This window comes from Myotis daubentonii, chromosome 9 (genome assembly GCF_963259705.1).
Source record: "Myotis daubentonii chromosome 9, mMyoDau2.1, whole genome shotgun sequence".
In the NCBI taxonomy this organism is placed as follows: Eukaryota; Metazoa; Chordata; class Mammalia; order Chiroptera; family Vespertilionidae; genus Myotis; species Myotis daubentonii.
Genome location: NC_081848.1, coordinates 76,352,749 through 76,371,256, shown reverse-complemented (window position 1 = coordinate 76,371,256; position 18,508 = coordinate 76,352,749). Strand labels below are relative to the sequence as shown.

The 18,508-nt window shown below is 45.4% G+C and overlaps 1 protein-coding gene across 5 annotated transcripts in view; it reads right to left on the bottom strand.

The window, feature by feature from the left end:
* Positions 1-730: 730 nt before the first annotated feature.
* The window catches only part of PAMR1 (peptidase domain containing associated with muscle regeneration 1), a 138,901-nt gene continuing 121,123 nt past the window's right edge, over positions 731-18,508 (bottom strand). For all 5 annotated transcript variants that reach the window (XM_059709658.1, XM_059709657.1, XM_059709659.1 and 2 more), the window contains 5 exons: positions 9,954-10,166; positions 8,205-8,271; positions 4,645-4,877; positions 3,173-3,465; positions 731-1,825 (listed from right to left, as the gene is read on the bottom strand). In XM_059709658.1, the coding sequence (XP_059565641.1) occupies positions 1,289-1,825; positions 3,173-3,465; positions 4,645-4,877; positions 8,205-8,271; positions 9,954-10,166 (1,343 nt within the window). In that variant the 3' untranslated portion in view covers positions 731-1,288. The remainder of the gene's footprint in view (positions 1,826-3,172; positions 3,466-4,644; positions 4,878-8,204; positions 8,272-9,953; positions 10,167-18,508) is intronic.

Below are 18,508 nucleotides of genomic sequence, written 5' to 3'. Positions count from 1 at the left end.
CAGGCTGGGCCTCAGGGAAGCAGAGAGAACACAGCACGCAGTGGTTACAGACCCCCACACCCAACGTCAATGTCAGCAATATGCCCAGGAATGTGGAAGACTCAGCACACACACCCAGGAACCAGCAGGAACTCATCCCTGTTCATCCCAGTGTTTAAAGTCACGGAAGCCCCCATGCACCGTCTTGGAGAGGAAGACATTGGTGAGGAGAGCAGGACAGAAAGAGAATGTTACTGAAGAGATCATTCAGGGATTGGACTGGCTTGAGTTCATTTGTTATCTCTACTCTCCAGTGGGGCTTGAAAGGAAAATCACAGAAGTTATAGAAAACAAGGAGGCTACAGTCTCTTGGCAAATCTCCATCTAGTGGAGTAAATAGGTGATTCCAGTTCAGATTCTATGAAACTCTGTCATAAAGATTTATGGAGGTTCAAGGCAGGGTTCTGTGCTAGAGCGAGAACATGAGAACCAGAGGAAACACTAGACATCACCTAATTCCTGGTATTTTCCTCTGTGCCTTATTTGATGGCACCCATGTCTCTCCTCCCCCAGCCCACGACCCCGCAAACTCCAAGGGCTGGAATTCAAAAGATGGCATCAGCTGTGCCATATGCATTTTGGGAAATTATACCTTTAGGATCTATTTTAAAGGGCTGTCACCCAGCCATCGGCCCCCACACATGCTGCTCAGAGCAGTAGCATGCAGAAATCAGCCATAGCACACTTGTCCTGTAGGTCAGAAGCCAACCCTTATTTTATTCAAATGTGTACAGGAGATGGGGAAGGAGCCACATGGTACTGTGGCCGTGTGCACAAAAGCCACTGTCAACATCTCATCCAGGCTCCGCTGTCCTGGGCTGTCCCTTAGGCGGCTCCTTGGAGCTTGGTCTGGATGGAGGAAGCCTTGGAAGAGACCTCATGAAACCCAGGCCTCCCAGTCAACCCTTCTCCACCAGGGCTGACCATGACATTTGCACCATGGGAGGGCAGGTGGGGAAGGCCACCAGGTCATTTGAATGGGGATGCTTTCTTTGCTGGTCACATGGTCTTTTTTGAAGCAACCCAGTTCTTGCAAGCAGGTGTCTTCCAAATGGTCAGAGCAGCTAGGGAGGCAGGGGCCTATTCACCCTCCACGAGCTCTCCTCACCCTCCATGAGCTCTGTGCTTGAAATGAGAAGCCCTGGCTCTGCCAAATTCAAGGGCAGAATCCCACCTCAGGTCCACTCTGCCTCATGCAACACACGCACGCATGCACGGAGGCACAGACACGGTCTCAGTGGGCCTGAGCTCACTTCATGTTTCTCTCGATCCAGTCCTTAAAAGGCAGCACCTTGCTGAAGGCCGTGTAGAGGCTGTGGCTGCACGTTTTGTCGTAGCTCCAGCTGACCAGCCCCACCAGATGCCAGCGCGGCTCAGGGGACGCCTGTCCCGGGAAGGACACAGCCGCGATGCCCCCCGTCTCTGCCGTGCAGATGTCGGAAGGGGCGGCGGGGTCCCGGCTGGCACAGAACATGTTGTCCGTGACACTCACTGGGATGCCGTGCTCTTCGTGCTGCTCCTCACACATCAGCGAGTCCACCACCCTGAATACCCCCGAGCGTAGCATGTCGTTCTTGTAGCCGGGGCTCCTCACGTCTGCCAGGACGTTCCAGCCGGCCACGGTGATGTGGGCCTCCTGGAAGGCGGTGCTGAGGTCCCGGGTGGCCGCGAGGCAGATGGGCTGGACGCGGGTGCTGATGCGAGCCTTGTCCAGGAGCTTCAGGACGGCGATGTCAGCGTCCAGCAGGATGGGGTCGTAGTTGGGGTGCAGAATGATTGCAGAAATCTACACGTGAAAGGAATGGACAGCAATGGTGAGCCGTCCACTCCTCAGTGGACAAGAGCAGGAAAGCCTTGGGGCTGAATTATCGGGAATAAATGTCTTAAGAGACAGTTGCAATTATTTGGAGATACTTTGCCCAAAGGATCATAGAAAGCAATTGCTCTGTTTCCAGGGTTGCAAACTGAAATGCCTACTGGGGCCTGGCAGATACTTTAAATAAGTGGAGTGGAAAGGTGAGGCTGCAGGCGATGAGAGCACACACTCCATCTAGAGTGGGCAATTGCCACCTGGCTCCGGCTGACCACTGCCATGCAGTAATGGGGCCAGCATTCTAACTCTGCCAGAGACTAGACGCCAGATCTTTATCTGAAACCTGATTTTTAAATGTTGGCGAACAACTGATTTAAAAATGATATGTTAGCACGATTGAAACACAAACTCCTACAGGCTACCAGTTGGCAATCCCAAGTCCACTGTAAACATTTCATTTATCTTCAACCCAATAAAATAGAATGTTTCACAGACTTTTCCACAAGTCTTCCCTGACTGTCTCAACACTTGCTGATCACTCTTTGATGGGGGCCTCTAGGAGCTTACATCTGTGATACCTTCTACCATTTTATGTATTTTTTTCTATTATTCCACCTACATTTGGGTTAATTTCCTTAGGGCTTCTCTTGAATTGAACTAATCATGATACACTAGTCTGTCTCTACACTACTAGCCTGTGGACTCTTTAGGGCCAAAACCATGGATGGATGGATGGATGGATGGATGGATGGATGGATGGATGGATGGGTGGGTGGATGGGTGGATGGATGGGTGGATGGATGGATGGATGGATGAATGGATGGATGAATGGATAGATGAATGGATGAACAAATGGACAGATGGATAGCTGAAGAGATGGATGGGTGGGTGGATGGATGGATGGATGGATAGGTGGGTAGGTAGCTAAAGGAGATAGAGGGAAGGAGGCAGGCAGGGTAACAGAGAAGAATATTATAAATTGATTTGGAATATCTTGGATAAAACCTCTCTATGTCCTCAAAGCCTACCCAGTACAGTGCCCTAAACATAACATGTGGTTAACTTTTGATGACCACAATGAGAGTTATTTGTTACTATCTTATTTTTAAAACAATTAAATGGAAAAAAAAAGACTCTGTAATCTTTCTAGATGCTCCCTCACTATAGTTGCCAATATGAAATACTGAGTACCTGCTACATGCCAGGCTCTCTGCTGGGTGCCAATGTGCTAAGGTGAAGGACTGACACCATCACTGCTCTGCTAAAGCTGGGAGTTTGCTGAGCCAGAGGTCCAGGGCCCACCTTGTAACCCTCTCTTACCCGCAAGCTCTGGATGGTCTTCTCATCCCGGTCGTCATCCCGGTAGAATTTCCCCAGCACAACTTTGAGGTCTGCTGTCTTGACCATGGTGACCTTCCCCAGGTCAGTTACGCAGTGCGCAGCCACCACCACGGTCCGCTCATTCACCAGGGCACCGCTGCAGACCAGGAACCACTCATCCTTGTGCAGGCTGCCCCCATGCACCCCGCTGACCCTCCGGTAGATGGCCGCCTGCCACGGCCAGCGCAGCCCCTGGGTCTTCGGAGCAGTGATGTTCTCTGTTTTCCCACAGACTACAGAGAAAGCACGGGCTCAGTAAGATCAGCTCAGAAGAGAAATGTGTCACACAACCAAGAGAGCACAAACCCATCGATGTCATGACTAAGAAGGTAACTTGTGGGGTTTTTCCCGCTTTATTAAATATTAATCACCTTGCCATAGTTGGCTATAAAGTCTGGGGTAAAGATTGGAGACTTCCAATCCCAGGCACTTACTGGGCAAGTTGCCTAATCTCAAAAGCCCCAGTCTTTTGCTTTCAAAATGGATAGAGTAATAGCAATCACCTCACAGGGTGAGATGATGTATAAAACCAGTTAGAGTTGAAATATTATGACTATCATTATAAAGGTGACCACCATGGGCTAAGCCATGTTGCTTTCCTTTGACAAAGAGGATGGAAAGGTAGCTTAGGATGTGCAAGACCCTATTCCAAACACGTCTACATATTATCTCCATAATCATTATAACCTTACGAATAATTAATACCTCATTATCTATATATATAAAAGCCTAGTGACTGAACGGTGGACCGACCAGAATGACCGGTTGACCAGTCGCTACGATGTGCACTGACCACCAGGGGCAGACACTCAATGCAGGAGCTGCCCCCTGGTGGTCAGTGCACTCTCACAGTGGAAGTGCCACTCGGCTGACTGGGATGAGTGGCTGCTCTTGCAGTGGCATGAGCAGTGTTCCCACAGCAGGCTGATCCCCACAGGCCATGCCCCCCACCAGTGCACGAATCCGTGCATCAGGCCTCTAGTCTAATTAATAACAATAACCTAATTAATACCATTGATTAATGAGGATTACAACTGGGGCTTTGACAGGGTAACCAAAATGACATAACTAGAAGCTATCTGACACCTTTAACCCCTTCTCCACTTGCTTTTTAATGACTGCTCTCTCCCTTTTCTCCAAGTAAATATAATAGAATTAGCCACAAGAAAGTATGCCCCATCCCCCCAATATTATCTAAGACTCAATGAGTTAATTTCTCCTGGGTAATAAGTTTAAGCCACAGGAAGGAAACTCTAACTGGAATTTCAGACAACACCAAGCTAGGGAAAGTATTAGAGTACCATTCCTTTGGGCAAGGAACTTCCCCCCGCCCCAAAAAAGGGTTAATGACTTTTCACAGGCTGCCCTGTAGGATGTAAGCTGCCCAAGCCTAAGGATGAACCTTGACTCACTAGGGATGCAGGACGGGGCACGCCCACTCCACTTCCCAGTTCTCAGACAGGTCCTCCGGCTGCTGCCCAGGCGGCGGTAGAAAGGCGAGATGCATTCATACTGGAGCTGGGTGTGCAGATGTTGGTACCCAGTGGGCAGGTCTCCAAAGGGAAGGGCTGGCTTCTTGGTAGGGACGCCCTGCAGTTTCTGCTTGCTGAAGGTTGATGAGTACAGCTGGTGTAACGGGGTCTCCCTGCATCGGGGCACATGGATCCAGAGAGAGAACAAAGTGAGACAGTCATTGTGGCCTTTTTAGTTCCATGCCAATCCCCATGTAGATATTTGGCTACATTCAAAGAAAGCAATGGATTCTGTCTCTCTCCTTCCTTTATCTCCCCTTTTCTTTCATTCTCTGTCTCTCTTTCTCCTTTCCTCTCCTGGCCTCCACTGCTCCCCCCTCCCCCCCTCACACACACACACTTCCCTTCTACCATTGCGCAAATTATCTTGCACATTTCAACCTTCATTTTATTCTCCATTTCCATTTCTGGCATGTCTCCAGCTGTCAAGGATTTTAACCAAAGAAGATAATATCTGACATAATAGCTGCTATCCAAAGGAACACTAACATGCACACACACAAAAAATTAAATTAAACAGGAAAGGGAGTTAATTTGAATGGGAGAAATCCAGACGTGTATTTTTTTTCTCTAACCGTTATCATAATGGGGCAATATCAGAAATTGGCTTGAACTAAACTGAGTTGCTACAGGAGCTTGATTTAGCAATTAGTGGATGTAATTAGTACACCTCGGAGAATAGAGCTTTCTCTCAGGGCACATTGATTGGGAAAAATATGGAGTGTTGTGTGTAAATGTCAAAGGGTTTTTTAAATGAGCCCCGAAGTTGAAGCCCCCGGAGACCACTTGGGGATCCTTGGGGGAGATGTACGCACATCGTACAGCTTGTGTTCATTCTATATCGGTGCATAATGGCTGTTAACTGGAAAGTTAGAATTCCTTTAGGAATCAATGTGCTCATCCCGGCTTATTGAATGGAGGGAGGAAGCCCAGAAAGGTAAGTGGGAGGGCCTGAGGGCACACAGGAAGCTAAGCCGGTACCCAAGGCAGCACTTAGCAGCCATGATTCCCACCCTGCTGTCTCTACCGCACCGATTTCATAGCATCTAACGCGATTTATTTCAGATGTCTCTACAGGGATTTGCTCAGAGCAGATATTCAATGCCCATGGATTTCATCAGAGAGATCCTCAGCTCATGTTCAGAACCAGGTCTGCAGCTCAGGGAGCTCCCAGATTTGCAAACAAGCTCACCTCTTGGGCCATCTGTTGAAGGCCTACACTGCCTTCGGGGGTTCCTGGGTAAGCCTGGCTGCTGGTGATTGGCATACCCCCGCTCCAGCAGCCTGTCTTCCAGAAAGATTCTTAAAACCAAGTTGTAGGCTTGCTTTCTTATCTGCATGGGACACCTGACCTCCCATTACAAGTGCTTTTAAAATGCAAAGCCGGAGTTCTTTTGTTAACAGCTCCGGCCTCCTCTATGAGATGTCTACTTGGGAAGGACAGGTGGGTCAGGCTTATCCCACTGGCTGAGGGTCCAGCCCAGGTGACTCACAAAGATCAGAAAAGGGGGTGGAATCTGGATTCCACTGCCACTGCCCCCACGGAAAGGCCCTGCCTGAAAAGGGAAGTGAGACATGGGAGTGAGACAGCCGCAGGAAGGAGAGACTGATGAATATCCTGCTACAAGAACATTTCAGGTCACTTAGTTGGGGTTGGGGTCAATTCTAGTCACTTATTGTTACTATTTCCAAAAAAATTATTACTGACAGGTGTGCATAAGGCTAAGGTGTTTTTGCTAAGGCCTTTACATAGACTTAAAGTTTCGTGCATAAGGGAGCAAACTGTGAAGATTTCAGACCCTGGAAACCCTGGATTTGCATCTTGGCTTTGCCATTTCTTCTACCAATGTGACCTTGAGCAAGTTCCTTAATTTCTCTGAGCCTCAGTTTACCCATCTGTAATAAAAATGTTATAATAAAATGTATAATAAAATGATAATAAGACCTACTTTGGAGATTGTAGTGAGGATTAAATGAGCTAAAAGATATAAAGCATTCAGAAGAGCAACGGGCACACCGCCAACACCCAATCAAAGTTAGTGTTGCATTTAATCCTTACAAGGGACTGAAGTTATTATGATTACTCTTCTTTTTCAAAAGAGGAAATGAAAGGCTCAGCAAGATTAGGAACTTGCTAAGGATACCCAGTTCTAAAGAGAGAGACGAGATCTTGAACCCTTGTTTGCCCATCCAATTCAGTCATTCAATAGATGTTTATCAGGGGCCTCCTCTGTGGCAGGCACTATCCTAGGTACTGGGACTTCAGCATGAACAAACAGGTAATGTTCCTGCACATGTAACTTCTATGTATTTTGGTAGGGGTGGGGGGTGCAGATGGAAATAGAACAAGTAAACCAAAAAACTGTATGGAAGACACCAGGCTGAGATGGGCACTAAGATGAAAAATGAAGCATAGTAGCTTGGCCGGCATGGCTCAGTGGTTGAGTGTCAACCTATGAACCAAGAGGTCACAGTTCAATTCCCAGTCAGGTCACATGCCCAGGTTGTGGGCTCAATTCCCAGTGTGAGGCGTGCAGGAGGCAGACGATCAATGATTCTCATCAGTAATGTTTCTATCTCTCCCTCGCCATTCCTCTCTGAAATCAATTAAAAAATATAAAAGGTGAAGCATAGCAAAGGCCAGAGAGCACTAGGTAAAGAAGTCAGCTCAGGGTCAAGGTGGAGGAGAGGGGTTGCTAGTTTTTAAAGGACAGTCAGGGAAGGTCTCTTTCCTCCAGAGAACTGGAGGAAGCAAGGTGTTAAACCTCATTGTAATCCAGTGGAAGCAGCCTCCAGACAGAAATGTAAAAGCTCTGGAGCAGATCTGTGCTTGGAGGGCTATGGCAAAAGCAAGGGGGCCATGTGGCTGCAGAGGAAAGAGTGAAGAGAGGATGCTGGGAGATGAGATGAGAAGAGTATTTCCTACAAAGGAAAGGAGTAGAAATGGGCCTGTTCTCTCCACACTGGGTCCCCTTCTGTCCTCCCAGGAGTAAGGCAGGGTGGGTGTACTCGAGGGCTCACAGTCCTCCTCGGGGTAGGCATTCATCTCTAGTTCCTGGGCTCCACCAGCCTGCCTCACCTGGTTGGTTACTACCAAGAACATCTTCCTGAGCCACAGCTGGCTGCATCTGGCAGGAATGCCATCTCCCTAGGAGCTGCCATAATAAACACATAGACATTTCAGGAAGAGCAAAGTATGGAAATCCAGTTCATTAAAGATCATCTTCAAGTCTCGCTTCCCAGCAGCCACCTACTTTCCCAGGATCCAGCGAAATCCAACCATTGCTACCTCTTGGCTAAAGGCAGCTGGCTAACCAACCACCACCCAGCAAGCCCTATTCTCTCATGCCAATCTGCACTGAGTGTCCCTGCCAAACACAAGTGGGAAAAGGGGCGGGGAGGGGACCTTCATTCGCCTTCACCTTCAGAGGCCAGCTCACCTGGACTGAACCTGCATTGGAAGAACTCTCCGTCTCACCAGGTCTGAGATCTTTGGTTCCCGGCAGGCTAGGGATAAAAGAGACAGCGCTGGAGATTCTTGTTCCATTTTAACTGCTCCCGTCATTCAGTGCAGACGCCGACCTGACCACCTTTTCTGGACACCGCACGTTCCCCAGGTTCTCGGAGGTGGGACGTGTGCAAGCTTGGAGAGCTTAGCAGAAGCACAACTGATACCCCTGCTGAAGAGCCCAGGTGTACACTTCGGAAGAGCTCTCCACCTGTGTGGTTTGGAACAATGGCGGCTAACAGACCAAGATTATCCCGATACATAAGTAGTATTTGCAAACTTGGTCAAAATGGCATAAAAGTCAAAGCGAAGGTTCTGAAATCTAGCCCAACAAAGGGAATTACAAGGTTCTCATGTAAACGCAGACAGCGGTGTCAACCGGTACGTCTTGGGTAACTGACTCCTCCACGTCGCTTCCTTGCAAGGAAGGCTCCTAACAACCCTTTGAGGGTGAGTCAAAGGCCAGTTTAATTTTCAAGTCTTTTCTTCTTCCCCAGTAAAAAGAAATCCTCCCCACGTCACTTTCTCAATCAAGCAGCCAACATTCATCTCATTAGCAACCTAGGGAACTGGGGTTGCATTAACTTGTAAGAGAAGAGTTGACAAAAATCTCCACGGGCATATGGGACACCCTTTCCATGCTTAATGAAACCAAGAATCGGGGAGTCTGTGCTGGTGGGGATGAAAGTCGCTTCTGGCTCAAGTCTAAAGGGATTTATTCCTTTCACAAACCACCCTCTTTCATTCCTTTTTCCCATGATTAGGGTTGTTGACAAATACCCAGAAGGGAAAGTGGAGGATTGAGGCAATTATCTGGATAATCTAGGCCAAGGACATATCCCCACTGCCAAGGGGTAAGGGCCAAACTCCTCTATACAACATTCCTTTGTTTTCTGGTCCCCAACCACCTTTTTAAATTTATCTCCCAGATTGCCTCACTTTGAGTTGACATGATTCTTTCACTCCTGCCTATCCTTCTTTTCTTCTCCTTTGTTTTCCAACTAGATTATTGCCCCAGCTCCTCTTCACCTCTACAAATCCTCCCCAGCCACCCAGACAGGCTCCAAGCCTCCTCACTGAGTGCAATTGTCCCTGTTCCAGGCATTTGGGTCTTTCCCTTCTCTAAACGTGCACTGCCCATCTGTTCTTGGAGCTCTGCCTTGGATGGTGAAGAGTTTTCTGCCTTTTAAAGATGCTGGTAAACACTTTAACATCTCAAACCTCCCTCCACCTAGGCTGGCAGGAATGGTGGGTCCATCTTGTTTCATTTCCTGCACGAACTTCATGTTACATAGAGAGGAGATAAATGTACCTATAAAAATGCATCCTGATTGGTTCAATCCAGTCCTTGGGTTTGCATATTGAAACTCAGCCCTGTCATCTTTCCTAAACTGCTCTGATAACCACATACTGTTCTTGATCACATCAAGATGTTGTGTGACAATCCACTTGAGTATTAGGGTGAGCATGTAATAGTCACATCTTCACCTTTTTGGCAGTCCAAAACAGAAGCTAATATACATAGGGGTGGTCTCCAACCTAAGATGAATAAATATATGGTTCCAGTGAGAACTTAGGGGGAAAGGAATTTTCCCAGCAGCTCAAACACAGGGATGGGAGCTACCAAAGTCCAGCAACTCCACCTCTATTTCTGTAGCCTTCAGAAATCTTTGCAAGTTACCTTTTATGCAGATGGGCTGCTTCCCTGACCACTCTCCACTCTGCTGGCAAGTTCTGTTCTCGTTGCCACTAAGAACATACGAGCTGTTACAGAAGAAGGAGAAGACGGTGCCAACTTTTGCATGGCGCCCATTGATGAGCCCAGGGCCTCCTGTTATTTTCTTGTATCCATTGACTGGACCCCCAGGCTCTGAGCAGTTTCTTTCTTCAATGACTAAAGGGAGAATGAAAGAACAGGAGAGCTATGAAAGGTCTGAAGCATTCCATTTTAGGATCGAATCTTTTCACATTTAACTGAATGAAAAAGGCGGCGACACGGAGCCTGCTAACAATGGCACTCAACAGAATTACCAAGAGAACATGCACAATAGAAAATGCATGTATTAGTCATATCTTCACCTTTTAAAACAACTTATTTTTAAATAAAAAAAAATTTCATTCTCTATGTAAAGAAATTTGACACCACAATGGGCTCTCATATGATCATGTTCATTTCTTTCTTCAAATGTGGGAGCTGGGAAGGCCTGGACAAAATAACCATTTCACCTAGATTTTATGATCTGTATGGAAGGGTTATTGTTTTTCAGTGTTGTTATATTATCTCTAAAGCTTGGGCGATTAAACTAGATTATTTCATATTTGTGTTGTACCCAGAAAGTAGAACCGATCAGAAACAAGAGTGCATATATGATAACACACAGGAAAATAAAGAGTGCATAAATGAACTGAACTTAGATTTTAGATTTCATATTCAGGAACATGAGTGTGTTGAAAGTTATAGTTAAAAGTACTAGAGCACAATGTAAATTCAGGGAAACAACAAATTCCCTTGATGTCCTAATATAACTTTGCATCTAAACACTTACCAATATTCATTACAAAGTTATTTCTATTCTCTACTTCAGTTAAAGTAGAAAAAGCATCACCAGCTATTCTGAGCTCTGAACAGGATATTAGCTATATCCTGGAAATATTCTATCAGATAGATCACATATTCTTCTCAAGTGGATTGTGACACAATACTAAATAATACTTGCCTAAGGACACAAAGCAAGTCCCCCGAAGACTCCAACATTTAGTTACTGAGTTTCAGTACCAATTACTCTACTAGCCTCCCTAGTCTCTTTTTTTCCTTCCTTTTTTTTTATTGTTGACAGTGTTACAGATGGCCATCAATTTCACACACACACACCTACATAGCCCCATTCCCCCAAGTCCCTGGCCCACCCGAGGCTTTCACCATACTATTGTCTGTGTCCATTGGTCATGCCTACGTGTATGTAAGTTTTTGGTTAATCTCTTTCCATTGTCCCACTCCCTGAGATACAGCAGCCTGGTCCATGCATCCATGCCTCTGGGCCTGTTTTGTTTGTCAGTTTATCCTAGTCTCTTTTTAACCCTTTCTTCTAGGACACAATCTCCATCATGCAATGCAATTATGCATTTGACATTCTTTTCTTCCCATAATTGTCCCAATTACCTTTCAAGCAACTTGCCTCCAGGCAAGAAAAGAATCTCCATTCAGATAACACTTTAAAAATATTTGAGAACTAAAATTAATTATTTCCTAAGTTCAATTTGGCAAGGCTGATTATATTAGCTAAATTACATGCTGTTTACTCTAAGATTGACGACAGACCAAGCAGTGGCTGATCTCAATGATACTCTGCTTCTGGGCTATAAAATATGAGCAGTTTCCCTGGTGGGTGAGTCCAAAGCCAATCAGAAGTGTTAAAAAAAAAATTAAAAAAAGTCACTGAGTGAGCTGTAAAAAGTTCCTATAATGGTATAGGGAGTGCAGTGTACTTTATGAACTCAAAAAGTACCTGTGGCCCTGGCCGGTGTATATCACTGATTAGCGCGCTGGCCTGTGCACCAGAGGGTGGTGGGTTCAACTCTGATCAAAGGCATGTACCTGGGCTGCAGGTTCGAACCCCTCCACCCCCCTCACCCTCATTGGGACACATACAGGAAGCAACCAATCAATGTGTCTCTCCCACACTGATGTTCTTCTCTCCTCTCCCCTCCCCTCCCCTCTCCTCCCCTCCCCTCCCCTCCCCTCCCAACCCTCTCCTCCCCTCCCCTCCTCTTAATGTTCTTCTCTCCCCTTCCCTCCCCTCCCCTCCCCTCTCCTCCCCTCCCCTCCCCTCCCAACCCTCTCCTCCCCTCCCCTCCTCTTAATGTTTTTCTCTCCCCTTCCCTCCCCTCCCCTCCCCTCCCCTCCTCTCCCCTCTCCTCCCCTTCCCTTCCCTTCTCTCCCTCTCTTTCTTCTCTCTCTCCCTCCCCCTCTCTTCCACTCTCTCTCTAAAATATCAATGAAAAATATGTCCTCACTCCTTGAGTGAGGATTTAGAAAAAAAGAAAGGAAAGTACACATGGACTCAAAGCGCCAGTGCTTGTATTTCCAGGAATGAAAGAAGAACGCAGAGGAAGCAGTCCACCCTGCTTCCGTGATGGCGTCACCTTCTGATAGTACAGACTCGTTCAATGCTGAACATGCAGCTCAGCAGCAACCGACAGGAGTCCACAGACTGCAATCATCTTACTAGTATGGTGTGTTATACCTGCAAGTTTTAGAAAATGGGATAGTTGCCAACATAAAAATCAAAGGAGTTCTCATAAAAATCTGTATTAAATTCAGGTCTGGAAACCCTGGGCCTGTATTCCCACGTGGCAATAATCAACTGTCATTGAGAAGTGGCTCTTGCTTAGATGGAGGCTGAATTCTTCATGTGGCCACAGCCCCCACCCCCTCCCCTCCCCAGCTTCCTGGCTCTGCAGGCACTTGAATCTGTGGCCAGCTAGCTTATCAAAGGGTGATGATTTGAGTAATTCAAGTGTAGTTCTTCATCTGTTTTGAGCTTTGCTTGCTAGAGCTTATGGCCAAGAAAGATTAGGTGATACTTAAGACCAGTCCTGAAATACTGAATGATAATGAACTGTACTCAAGCCACATCAGTCTCAGCAGAAGATAAGAAATCCCTTCAACAGTGAGCTTGAGGGTAGGGGTCTTCTCTCCTTGGATGTAGGTACTGCCATTAGGCTACCACCCATAATTTCCTATGTGCAGAATTCTCATACACTTAATGTGGGTATAACTAGCAGGAACCTTGGAGAGTTCTCGAGCCCTTGGAGGTAAGAAAGCTTTAGAACAATTCAGGTCCTTTGTTTCTCTCAGGAAGGAGGCTTTATAAGAAGACTTACAGAGAAACAGCCTCAGGATGCACAATCAAGTCTGCCAAGGCTGAGGAATTCTGCTGTATTTCTGTCATTCTTAGATGCATATTCTTTTACTATGTGATATGTCTGACCTGAGGTCACATGAATATTTTTCCTGTCATATTTCTTTACGCCAACCCCCAGAAAAGCTATCATTATATCAACAGTGGATCTTAAACTTCTTGAGATCCTAGAATGGAGAACTATTATTTGGTTTTAAGTTACTGTTCATGGAATGTCACCAGGACAGATAGGAGTAATACTTCTGAGTTGGGAGTCCACTGGAAGGCAAGGCTCTATGGCTAAAATTCAAGAGGAATATAGACAATGGAAACAGACAAAGGATCCAGATAGTGTAGTTGTTTGACATTGCTTAAAAATAATCATACTGAATATGTTCAGGAAAATAAAAGGTAAAATTTCAGTAGAAAATGGAAAATCTTGAAAAATAACCAATGGACAAATCTAGAACTGAAAAGTTACAAGAATAGAAATGAAAAACTCAGTGAAGGAGTTTAATAGAAAATCAGATACAGCTTAAGAGTATGAATAAACTAAAAGATACCTTTAAAAAATCAGAATAAAGCCCAAGGTAGAAAAAGGTGAAGTATGTACAGAAAAAGTAAGGGACACGGGGCACACATTGAGGAGGTTAATAAATACATGTAATTGGCATACCAGAAGGAGAAGGAAGAAAGAATGGAACAAAAACAATATGTAAAGAGAGAATATCTGAAAAATATAAAGCAGATGAAAGACATCAACCTACAGATTTACTGGTACAAAGCCCAAAGCCAGATAAACATGAAGAAAGCCACACATAGACATAATACATAAAACTGTTAAAAACTGAAAACAAAAGGAAAAAATTTTAAACAGCCAAAAGTAGAAAAGGAGGCTGGAAAAACATACTTGAATATAATTATTCTCATTATCTCTAGCTTATAACTTTAAAAATGAGTTTTCCTTCCTTAGACTTTTTTCCAAGTTTTATAATCAGAAAAATGTAACCTGAAACGTTTGTTATTCGTTTTGTTGTTGTTTCTGTTTTTTGTTGTTGTTTGTTTTAAGCATCAGGGAAAATGGTTTGGCTCCAGACCTTCCTTTTGTTTCCGTATTCTCTCCACCCCATGCAAATCTCTTATCATAGAGTAATCCAACTTTGCATGAACTCAAATTTAAAAGAGTTTTGTTTCCAGATGCTGGTGAAAAAAAGAATGGCCTCCAGGATCAGCTAAATACAGATTCAAATAATCATCTGGTTCCCCAGTGTCCAGAACAAGTACACAGTAAGTGCTCAATAAATATTTGTTGGTGGATGGAATAGATAGAATGAAATTTATTCATATTTCCATTTAATGCACAAAGGTGTGGGAAAATGACTTAATATTTCCAAGCCCTGCATTTCTCATCTGTAAAACTGAATAATACCATTTATCTGTCTGGGCTGGTTTAAGGAGTAATTGAACTAGCACATAATCTCCTTTTCCCTTATTTACCTTTATTTACAAGGCTTCCAACAGCTTTAAAAACCAATTCCCCAAATTCATACACATTAAAGAAAAATCCACAAAGAAATCTAAAAGCCCGTGACTGGCCCTATTAGAGTAACAAGCAATATTCCACTCTATTTTCTGGCCTCTTGGTAATGGCTACCCGTGATGGGCTTCCAGACCTGGGTCCAGTGTGTTGACTAGGGCTTCTGGGTACCAACCATGGTCTCTGTACAGTCATCTCTTTTAATCCTGCACAACAAAGCCTTAAAATTAGAATCCTGTATCAAACGTCCAGGGGACATTATTCTCTCTTCTCTCTCACTTGTTTTCAAAGCTGGTCATCCTCCTAGGATGCTTTGAAGATAATTCTAAGACTTCCTCCATCCATTCTCTTCTCTCCTGTTGGGTTACAGACCATCAATATCTCATCAGAGCATCTCCCCAGGGTTAGATTTCAAAACAAACTCAACCGCCAACCCTTGCCATCCCTACAGTTCTCTTTTTAGAAACCTTTGTATCTCTCCCCATTAAATAGATTCATGGTCCTTTTCTATTTGATTTTTCAAGGCTTTGTGTTTCATTTTTCCTCACAGGGATGGGTGTTTCCAGACAAAGTCAAATGAGAATTTAAAACATCTGCATCCCTGGTCTGAAGGAGCATCAAGCTCCTGCTTTGCTAAGTAAAAATAGTCCATGATGAATAATAAATAGCCCACTGCCCCATTACTTTTGTGACTCACCCCAAGGACACAAACACATTAAATTTAGGGAGCCCTTGCATGCTATTTCATGAACAAGAACAGGACTTGAGAGTCCATTTTTTCTGAGATACTATTTCATATAAACATTTGAGGAAAGACCTTCTCCACCTTTGTCTTCAGTTTTTCTCAGGACACCAGTATGCGGTGGTTTGCTATGGTACCACTTTATGGCCACGCAATGGCTTTGTGAGCATTTTCATAGCGAACATTATGGGTGCTCTACCCAGGTCCATGTTCATCCTTTTTACCAGCTCAACTTCTACATGTGAGTTTATTGCTGAGAGCCGGCACCTGCCACCTTCAGAGGCCTGCCCTCAGGCATGGGCACCATCTTGCTCATGTGAAGAACTGAAAAATGCCTCCATTTATATTCCCCCCATGCACACCTCAGGGTTGCCTGTAGCCAATGACTGATAGATATGAATACAAAAGCCCAACTCCTGATCCTCTAGGTGTCCTTTAACTCCCCAGCACCCCATGGGATGGGGCGAGGCTGGGACTGGAGCCCTGCATGCCTTTCAGCACTCTGGGAGATCTCGGGGAGGTTGACTGGCAGGGCAACTAGAGAGGCTGGATCTCATCAGAGGGCCCTACCTCCACAGATAGTCTCAGGCTCCAGGCCAGCCCCCACCCCAGCAGAGCTGTTTTACCTGAAGGGATCAGGTGCTCTGAAACAATGGGCTTTCCCAAGCTCCATGGTGCAGTTCTAAAATCCACCATCGGAGGACTCTCCCTACTGATTTAGTGCTGAGTAAAGCCAGGGACCTCTGTACAACCGTGGGACACAGAGGAGGCCCCAACAATGACTGAGACTAAAGTTCTTAGGACGCTGAATGATGGGCCTTAGGATTGGATTTAAGTTGGTTTAAAACAAGTAAAGTTGTATCTTTTGCTCTCCTATCTGATTGGAGATGGTACCACAGGGAACCACCGCATACGGTTGGTCCTGAGAAAAACTGAAGACGAAAGATGGAGAAACCCTTTCCTTAAATGTTTACATGAAATAATATCTCGATACTAGGTAGCTGAGATGATCAGGTCTAGAACATCTAGGAGAAATGGCCATGATGATGGAGACATGAAGGAATATGTCAGAAAAATGTGGAGACATTTTAGGAAAAGTGGCCCTTCAGGGCACACAAATATCACTTTTTCTGTGCCCTCCAGTCAGATTAATTATAGTGAATGTAGCAAAAGGAAGTCCACACTCTTCATCCCTAACCTAGGGGTGGCCTCACCTCCCTATCACCCTAATGATCACCAAACTCAGCGGTCAGATCCCAGCAGTGACAAGGAAACAGGCCTCTCCCTCCATTATATCACTGTCCACCCACATACCCTGGTTCACAAAATACCCTTTTCTGAATGAATCTTGAGTGTTAACAAGATACATCAGATGCCCATGAATATCTCTCTTTTCCTGTTGCTTCAGTTTCAAAGCTGTAAGTTTAACTTTGGAGACAAGATCAATAAAAATCCCACCAGAACCAAAGAATCCAGTCACTGCTCTGCCCTTTGGAAGTCCAGCGCGTGGTTCTTCCAATAAAGAAAGACTCTGAAGCGTGTGGCCTATTGATTTCACCGACTTTCTTACGCCATATATTTAATGAGTGCGTCCTCTGTGCCCAGCGGGATAAGGCCTGGACAGATGTTTTCGGCAACTTTAACAGAGAAATGTTTAGCTTAAGTCCAGAAATAGAAATGATGTCAGTTAAGGCTTGAGACACCTCAAGGTTCTCCCCAGCTTCACTTAAGCACTTATAAGCATATGGTTTGGGGCCTTCCTTCAAATTATGTATTCCCCAGGTGTTCAGGGGAGTAGCTGTGTGTGTGTGTGTGTGTGTGTGTGTGTGTGTGCGTGTGTATGTATTTTTTTTTCATTAGCACCAATTTATCCTATGAGATTAGTGCCTTCCTTAAATGCGCTTCTAAAATTACACCAGAACAAAGGACCCTAACATGGGGACCTTAAATGAATTTGAATGGGGAGTGCGGGGGTCTCAGGAAATATTAGCCAGCCCCAGCAGTTAACCTGAGTTACAACAAATATTTCATCAGGTACAATAGGTAGAACTGAGTTGATACCACTTAGCCTGCTGTATTTACGGAAAGAAAACATCTTACTCTGCAGGCAGGACCCTTGGGTGAAATGAAATGTTCCCGCTGAGGAGGGTGGGGAAGAGAAAAGAAAAGAAATCGGGGTATTATGTCCTTTTTTGAATGTTTGTTAATCCTCAGGGTATTATTATGTCTTTTTTTTAATGTTTGTTAATCCTCACCTGAGGATATTTTTCCATTGGTTTTTAGAGAGAGTGGAAGGGAGGAAGAGATAGAGAAACATGGATGTGAAAAAAAACACATCAATTGGTTGCCTCCCGCATGGGCCCCAACTGGGCCCTGGGATGGAGCCTGCAACCGAGGTACGTGCCCTTGACCAGAATCAAAGCTGGACCCTTCAGTCCATGGGTGATGCTCTATCCACTGAGCCAAACCAGCTAGGGCTATTATGTCTCTTTAGGCGCTGCATGAAAGCTATAAGAGTATCTGAGCGTTTCAACAAAGACAACAGAGCCAAAGCCAACAAAATTCATTAGCGCATTATCTAGCTGGGAGCCTGAGGCGTGTGAGTCTCAATTCTTAGCTGCCCTTGGTGTCCACCCACTCTCACTCGTCACCCAAAATCAAGGAAACAATTTGTGACAGAACTTCGGTCCTGTTTGGAAAAGGCATTAACTTTCTCCCTGGGGCTTTGACTCCTGATGGAAACGTGACTTTTCATGAGACCATTACCCAGAGACAACCCGCCGGGCTCCCCCTTGTCCTCATTTTTTCCTGTTCAGCTTACATTTGAGTTTGGTGCCTCTGGACCAGATCCCGTTCTCTTTTACTCCCACAAGGGTCTTCCCCAACCAGGAATAACAACACCAACTGGTGATGTAATCCCCACTGAGAATCCTTTTTATCGCTTTCCAGCCCATGGTATCTGCCCCCTGCTGCTGTCCAGCCCTCCGCGGGTGTGAGAGAGAGACAGTATCCGTGTGAAATTATGCTTGGATTGCACACACTGCCCTTTATTCATC